This window comes from Lactuca serriola, chromosome 8 (assembly GCF_051521515.1).
Source record: "Lactuca serriola cultivar US96UC23 chromosome 8, Lser_US96UC23_V15, whole genome shotgun sequence".
NCBI lineage: Eukaryota > Viridiplantae > Streptophyta > Magnoliopsida > Asterales > Asteraceae > Lactuca > Lactuca serriola.
Genome location: NC_136415.1, coordinates 179,569,682 through 179,578,716, shown reverse-complemented (window position 1 = coordinate 179,578,716; position 9,035 = coordinate 179,569,682). Strand labels below are relative to the sequence as shown.

At 35.1% G+C, this 9,035-nt stretch overlaps 1 protein-coding gene across 1 annotated transcript; it reads right to left on the bottom strand.

Moving 5' to 3' along the window:
* Positions 1 to 350: 350 nt before the first annotated feature.
* LOC145069889 (uncharacterized) lies at positions 351 to 2,503 on the bottom strand. The gene is made up of 2 exons (XM_079016833.1): positions 1,412 to 2,503; positions 351 to 997 (listed from the first exon to the last, which is right to left on the bottom strand). Exons 1-2 carry the CDS (start codon positions 2,189 to 2,191, stop codon positions 782 to 784), a joined length of 996 nt encoding a protein of 331 aa, XP_078872959.1. The 5' UTR covers positions 2,192 to 2,503; the 3' UTR covers positions 351 to 781.
* Between the last annotated feature and the right edge of the window lie 6,532 nt (positions 2,504 to 9,035).

Sequence of the window (9,035 nt, the reverse complement as noted above, 5' to 3'; positions counted from 1 at the left end):
CAATTTGTATGCGTTGCAATTTAATTTGTTTTGCACGGACAATGGCTATTGGGAGAAATTTCCTCACAAAAATAATCGAAATTTAGTTTTCAAATAAATAATTAAAGTAACTGATACATAAAACATCATTCTTTTGTGTTTTATCCATCCTATATAAAACTGAACACATCCAAAATTTTGGTTTTCATATAACTAATTTCAAAACAGCATGATGTTTTATTAAACTAGATGACTGTTTTGTCATTTGACTACAAAAGTAACATCAACAACCAAATTAGTAAACATGATAAAATTACTAAACCAACCTAAGTCTCTATATGTTTGATAGATGTAAAATTGCAAGAAGCCAATCAACTCAACAGATGATCAGTAAAAACCCAAAAGAATTTGGTACATGTTAATAAGCAAAACTTCAAAAACCAAAAACAATAATCAACATTATTTGGGCCCTCCCACATAAATGAATATGTTAAAACCAATAAATTAAGGATAACGTACACTAGAGAACCGAGCCAAGCCTCAATTTACCTTTCTGCCCTTGGATAATTAGATCTCTCTTTGCAAGTGGTTTTAGTCACAATCTTAAGGGGCCATTTTTAGGATACAACAAATGGGAAATTAAATGTCAAATGTCATTATACTTTTTTAGATTGGCCCGGTCTAAGATATTAGACCAGCCTATGATGTAATCAGATTGGACTACTATGGACCAAAAGATATTAGACCAGTCTATGATGTAATCAGATTGGACTACTATGGACCAAACCTGTGTCCAATCTGATTACATCAATCTGTTGTCTATATTTCCATTATTTAAGTCTAGGAAAAATGATTTTCCGGATTCATAAATTGACCAACAAATGGCGGCAGCGGGAGCATGGAAAAGCATCCTAGGCATCCATCCCCTAAAAAGTCCAATATACCCATCTTTTCTAACAATTGTTCCCAAAACGCCCCCAATCGACCCATTTACATATCTATCGCATCCACAGACACCCTGCAAAGATCATCAGTAACATATTGTTAAAATAGGAAAGGGATGAGATTTCTAGGGATATTTGTTAATCAAGATAATAAGGGTATTTGCGTCTTTTTATATAGACAAGACATAAATAGAAAGAGTTTGTCACACCTTTTTGGGTGGGACAATATGTGTCTCATTATCATTGGGTATTGTACTCTCAAAATGAAAGAAGAATGCTATACTTCAATATTTTCCTACTTTATAAAACCTAACCAATTTTAATGTACTCTCACAAGTTTTCTTAAAAGACATTATACTTTGAAATATCTAATTGCATACACTTTCAAAATCAATGCAAAGTTGCAAACCCTTTTGATATGATTATAAAACTGCAAACCTAGAATAAGTTGAATAACATCGTGAAAAAAAAAATGATTTTGAAATTACCTGACACTGCAATTGAGTCTTCACCACATCAAGTGGAGTAGTCAAAGCAGCAGCGGCAGCCCCTGCGGCGGCGCCGGCAGTGGCATGAATCACCAACCGTTCGTCACTGGCAATATCCAGCGAAATCCCCAACAGCCCACTCTTCGCCGCCTCATACGTGGCAAAGTGCACCGCCGTGAACGGTGCATTCATCAAAACCGTCGTCTTATACGATGCATAAAACGCCCTAAATCCTTCCTCTTTCAAAACCATCTTCACACAATCGAAAACCCCTTTATACGGACTCCCACTCCCCAACTGCAACCTCTGCTTCACCATATCCATCGGAGTAAACACCGCATCACTTGCAACCGTCGCAAAAACCCCTGCCGCGGCGTGACCCATCGGGTTGTTTGGGTGGTTTCTGGAAAAGGTTTCTTTACACAACTCGTAAACGGAGAAGTAGACAGCGTGTGCCGGACCGGCGCCGAGTCCCATAGCGCCGATTCCACGGTAAAACCCGGCAGCACCATCGGACTTGATAATCGAGCCGAAAGCTTGTCGGATCCCAACGGATTTGATGGGGCAAGAGCCTAGTACTTGCATACGAGTTTTAATAGTGTCGATTGGAAACATGGACATGTGTTCGACCATACCGGCGATGGAACCGGCGACCATGAACTGCCAGAAGTGCAGGCCATCGTGGGATGGCAAAACAGCAACCTGCCGGTGGTAATCTGGTGGTTGTGCGACGGCTAATAGGTCGGTATTTTTGAATTTGGCAGCTTCCGTCGTCGCCATTGAAAAGGGTTGATCTTACGTAGATAAGAACTCCCAAAATCTGAATAACTAGGGTTCTTAAGCGATTTTTCCTTAAAATTGAATTTGTCCATACAATGTCGATGGGTATAGATTTGGAGTTTCTACAGAGACGTAGGCGACTAGGGTTCCAAGAATCATGGGGTTTAATCGATCTTCTCGTAAGAAAGGTGGAATGGTATTTGAAAACGACAATGTTCCTTAAAGATTGGAAAGTGGAAATGCATAATATTGTGTAAATTTGACAATAATCTAGTAATTTAAAATTGTGGAGTAACTTTGGCTATCTAATATTCAATTTTGTTCCGGAAAATTTTCTATTTATTGTTTCATTGTTATAGAAGTTATGATTTCCATAAATTTCAATTTTGATTTCTAGTTTTCTTTTACACTCGGATATCATTTATTGCTTTTTCGTCCCTTATAGAAATTAAAAAACTATATTGTACTTTGTCGATTTCCTTTTTCATTTTTTTATAATTTACGTATTATTTATTAATTAAAATAATTTACAAATAAATGGGTCCAACTACTCTACACAAACTTGTATTTCCTTTCCCATCCACTTCCAGCAACCTCCGTTCATCCACTATAGGTAACCTCATTCACCTTCGACAACATGTCTAGGTAACCCTCATGTTAATCTCCAACAACCACCACAATTAACCTCTACTAACCACCAATAATCACGACATTAAATCAAAAGGAATTGAATCAAAATAAAAAACGAACTCCATCACCACTGCCATCAATTAACACCCTAAATCTACTCAGAATTATGCCAAATCAACCAAAAAAAAGAAGAAGAAGAAGAATACTAGTGTTTACCATTGCCAATGTCTAATTAGAAAAAACACAAACCCTAAATTGGAATTTGCATAAGGGTTTGTCGTGTTGGGTTTATTTCGAACGGAAAAGAGACGAAGGTCGATGGCATTAGTGGTGTTGACAAAATCAAATCCCCTACCGTATATTGTTGCCCTAACCAACGTGCAATTGAGCGGAGCTTCGAATAGGCAACGTGATGAGGCGGAGTAGTACAACAGAGATCAAAGGAGATCGGAAACATTGGATGACGATAACTTTAGAGTTGCAATTTTCCGGCAGCTCCAACGGGGCAGTTGAGGTGGAGATCGATAGCTTTAGGTTTGAGTTTAGAGAAGAGGGAGAGATGGATCTTGAGCAGATCGTGGCTTTAAAAGGGAATGGGTGGATGGGGGAAGGGAAGGGGGTATGTGGGGCCCAAGTGTTTTAATAACATCTAAAGTAATTTTCTGAATAAAGTTGTACGAAAAGAAGTGCGCCAACACTTCAATACATATTTAAAAAAACTATGAAAACTTATATGTGACCCGACTCATATGTAAGAACCTATAATTTTTGTATAAGCATATTAGATTGTTATTATGTGTTTAAGGGCATTTTGGTCCTAGTAACGATATCTGAATTGTAGAATGGTATGAAGTGTATATATATATATATATATATATATATATATATATATATATATATGTTTGTTTGATGTTTGAAGTAATGGTATAAGTTGTTGTGCTTGGAGAAAAGAATGGTAATCGATGTCGGATTAGTGTCTAAGTCCATAACTATTTCAGTATGTACTTGACCCGATTATGAGCATGGTCCTTTTGGGTTGCCATCATCATAACAACTTGTAGGATGAATTATATATATATATATATATATATATATATATATATATATAAAGAGAGAGGATCAATTATGATTTATTAATATATTATGAGAATAATATATTAAAAAAGAAATCATATTGTTTAATTAATATTAGTCAACAATTAATTAAGAATTAATTTTGTGGCTAAAAAAGATTAATTAAATTAAGGGGACTGATAAGATAGTTATAAAGTTGGGCTTAGGATCTATTAGATGGCAATGGACGAATTCTATATGGAGGTCCATATAGAAATCGTCCGAGGGCCTTCTGGAATGGTCCATTGGACTGCTTAAGGCCTAAGCAGTCAGATTAGGGTTTCCCAGTTGAAATCCCTAATAGCCTACATATATAAAGGACCCTTATAGCCCCAAAAACGTGGCTAAGACTTCCCTTAGGGTTTCTAGACGTTTTTAGGTGCCTTTCCTCTTCTCCTCTTCATCCTTGTTGCTCATGGTGTTTGTGACTCCATTAGAGGTGCAACGCTTGAGGTACTAAGCTTTCTGAAGCCAAGGAACAGATTGTTATTGCTACATAACAATCAAAGGTATTCTCTAAACCCTAATTCAGTTCATAATATGTTAGATCTAGGGTTATGGCTTTGGATAATCACTTACATGTTCATTAGACAAACTAGATCCAAAGCATTAGGGTTTGCATGTACACCATAGGAATGATGTAGTGCTCAAAACCCATCAGTGGTATCAGAGCCTAGGGCTGTTTGTTAATGAATTTGATGCTTATTTGATCGAAAATTGGCTGAAAATCGAAAAATATGGATTTTTTTGGGTCTGACTCGCCGAGTCCATAGCGAACTCGACGAGTCCATCCCTGACTCACCGAGTCAGTTAGTCAGGAAGAGGAAATCTCGGGTTTCTTACCTATTTTGCTGTGGGATAACTACCAAAAACGTTTTTAATCAATAAAATCTGATTTTCATTGATATTTGGTGATTATCCTTGTCAAAATAAAAGATAATTTCATATTAATTGAATAATTACTTCCTTATATGATAAATTTTGATTATTTGAATTATTTGGTGAATTATCTTGCAAGAAATTGGACTAAGTCAAAATTAGATAACCACCAATTAATTGTTAATTGCCTTATTTGAATTGTTGATCTAGAATATTCTTGATAAAATTTGAAAAAGTTTCAACTTACACCCTTAAGGTTTTATAGTTTTTAAATTTGAACTTAATAATTTTAGGTTTTGAAATTTAAATAGTTGAATCTTAATGTTTTGAAAAGTTCAAAACTTGTCCTCAAGTTTTGGAATTTAAAATTTAATTAAAAGTTTAATTTTGAAATATTAAATTCTAAAACCCTAGTATTTTGAAAAGTTCAAATTACATCCTTATGACTTTATTAAGTTAATTAAATGTATAATTAAAAGAGAGTTAATAATTCCATAAAGTTTTGGTTTACATTTAACTAAATTAAAAGTATAATTTATTAAATTAGACCACCTAGTATTTTAAAAGTATAAAATACACCCTATACTATATATAACATTAAAAGTCTAATATTATATATATGTATGAGTAAACAGTCAGTCTTACCGTTAGTAGGCCTCATTCACGAAGTTGGTCTATAAGGGGTGTTTAAAGAAATTGCCTATAAAATGGTGATTGAATGGGTATGCACTCTTACCCACCGCACTTTTGACTAGTGGATGGTCGTTAGCCGAACGGGTATGATAGGACACAACCTTCCATTATAAGTATAATGAAGTACAAAGTAACTAAATGCTTTTATAAATTCCCAAATCTTAGTTACTTTAGGCAAAATGTGAAATTGTATGCTAATCCATGGAATTACACTTCGTACCCTTGTCAAACGTTAATGGAGCCTGCGTGGTTAACTGACACACTAATTTGGGATTGACATTGGTAACGAAAGGTGGCTCGATGTTTATCATAGATCAATGGAGCGTGTGTGGCTAACCGGCACATCGATTAGGTGATAGTAGCATTCAGTGCACCACGTAGATTCGTATGGTTATTCACACCTTGTTTGTGATCCTCGGCATCCCAGTCAAAAACTTGAAGGGCATAATCGAGATTAAACATGCCATTGAAGAGTTCAATGAATCTCAAAAGATCTAGGAGTTTCAGTTCATTTAAAACTTAAACTTCATTTTTGTTTTTCATGGTGGAAATTGGTAAATTGTCATTTACCTGCCTTCAAATATTCTGCAACTAGATTACGACATCCCTCTTATAGGTTGTAGAGTATTGTGTTGGATCCTAGCCTTAATAACTCATTTGGGTGTTTTATTAAGGACTAAATCAATTGACTTGAATTTTCTCCTGTTTTGTAGATGTCTAGTTCTGACAATCATGGTCTTCCTGAATCCTTTGAAGATGACATTCCACAATATGATCGAGGAACAAGAGATCATGCTTCACTTCCTCCACCTCCTCCAATTATTCTCCCTAACCCACAAGTTCGAATGCTTGAAAAGTTCAAGCTCACTCAAGCCCTTTTGGAAAGTAAACACAAAGATGGGAAACCTATGTGTGCACACGTTTTAGAGATGAAGTCACATTGACAGGTTAAGGATGTTGGGTGTCATATAGTGAGTTCATAAGAGAGTACTATATGATGGAACACGACATGACCCTCATTGATCTCACATATTTGCTTATAGCTACTGAATCAGCAATGATTTGGCGTGCTGGTCAAGCAAATTTGTCTGGTGAATCAAACTCCCAAATTTTAATGGACACCGGCAACATTGGAAGTCTAGAAAGGGCTAAGTCTCTGATTTTCCGATGTGTTGTGCAAAAGGAGTCCATTTGCTTTCATTGTCATAAGAAGGGGCATTGGAAACGAAGCCGCCCTGACTACCTGAGAGATCTAAGAGATGGGAGAGTCTACTGTTATGGCTCTTCTTCAGGTATGAAATCCACTACCTAACTCTATAAGTTCCTTTTTTTATTCTTGATACATTATGTGATAAGATTACATTTTGATGTTTTGTAGGATCGAAGAAAAGAGAGGAAGCTTAAAGGAAGAAGCGTGCTGAATCTGATAATGAAGAAATGAATTTTGATCGCATGGATTCAAGGATCGGATTTTTGAGCTGCTACTTTAGAGTTAGGGTAGATTGCTAAGAAATATGTAATAGCATAGTTTTTAGTTGAATTGCATTGTAAGGACAAAATTTTTCCGCAATAAAATAAATTTTGATTTTTATCTTATTTATTTATCCTTGCAATGGCATGTGTGAAAATGGATGTTTGTATTTTTTAGCAATGTTGAATTGGATGTGATTCTTGGTTTTGCTATTTGTGGTAATGTCAAGAGTTTACCAAATAGGGAGAGTTTCTCATCGCCCAAGTTTCAATTGGATAGAAACTTGGAATCATGCAACATGTATTGTATGATGAATGAAAAACTTTCATATTTGGAAAATTGAGACCAATTCCTTGACAAAGAGTCAAGTGAAGGACTAGGGGATTAGGTACACTTGGTTGTGCGTTGGTCAAGTCTACCACAAAGGACAATAAATTATTCATCATGATTTACTAAATTTTAGTAAATATGGTTATACTTATAAGATTAAGTGTAATTCTGAGTTGATTGAAAGAGTTTCAATGAAAGCAGAACGAATAAGAAGAATCAAGTAGGCAGAAAGATAAAAGTTTCTCCATTCTAAGAAGAAGGGAGAGTACTTTTTATTATGTTTTATGATCGTCTTAATGATTGAGAACCATATCGCGATTGATCTTCTAAGGAGTCTTAGTACATTTGTATGTCTAAGAAGAGGAATCGAGAATTGTGGAAATGGTTAAATCAAAAGATGAATCATACTTCGTTCCAAAAATCAAGTCTTAGAGTCATACTCCAAGATTGTGACTTGAGTGGCAAGTCTTAAAAAAGTTTGTAACACTCACCAAATGTGGAATTTGGGAAAGTTTTCTTATTCTTGCACATTTGAAATTGGTAAGTTGTAATGTTTTGGATAAGACAAAGACCAACTAGGACCAATTGTGTGAAGTGTTAAACTTGATTAAAAGCTACACTGACTCTTGAATATATGTTTGTCAAGAAATGTTTCTGGACAAGAGAACCTTATATGTCAAGGAGTCAGTGGGAGTCTTAATGGTCTTGAAAAGTTTCAAGAACAAACCTAGTTAATCATCACTAGCGCACGCCTTGAGGTTTATAACCTATCGTGTTGACATAATTTTGTTTCTGTGCCATTCCAGTTGAGTTAATTATGCATGTGAGTTCTATGAGTTCTAATTTGAATGCATAAAGACAAAGCACCTTGATCAGTGAAAGTACATTGATATGTAGGGGTGAGTTGCTTGGAAGACATGGTGGGCATTCGTGCTGCCATGAGGCAAGAAATTAAGATTGAACAAGTTCAATCCAAATGAGTTAGATTTGTCACAAACATTGTCTTACGATTGTTGTTATGACAAATTCATATGGATAGGAAAACATACACTTTAAAATCTAAGTGTCATAAGGTTTCTCTCCTTATGAAAATGATTGTGAGGAAATGCTTTCACTAAGAGAGATTTTAAGGAGATAGCAGTTGTGTAAATTGAATTCTCAAATTCGATTATGATTACAGCATCCCTCTTTATAGATCGAATTATGAGATTTGTCAATTGGCTTGAACAATTAAAACTTATTGCTATAAGTTATGAATTAGTTTAGACACACATGTGAGCTATCTAAGGAAAGGTGTATGAATTTAAGAAGCTTGGATAAAGTCTTATCGAAGCATCTAGTATTAAGAAAATGAATTTTGGAATTCAACAAGTATTGTTTTCTAGAAGTTCAAGTGTTTTCTGAATACATGTCAAAGCTAGTGGGAGCATAAGTGTTATGCTTGTATGGAAATAATCATTGTGTTAGTGGGAGCATGATTATTATTTTAAGTATTGCAAGTTAGCAATATTAATTGTAGAAAACAAAGGTTCACTTTGCAAAGTTGCAGGGGTTGAAAAGGTGTTTTGATATAATTAAGGGAGAGAATATTATACTTTATTTCAAAATCTAAAAGCTTAGATCGAGAAATGTTAATAAAATTTAGTCAAGGATACATAGCACATTCTCAAATTCGATTATGATTACGGCATCCCTCTTCATAGTTCGAATTGTGAGAACATGGCTAAC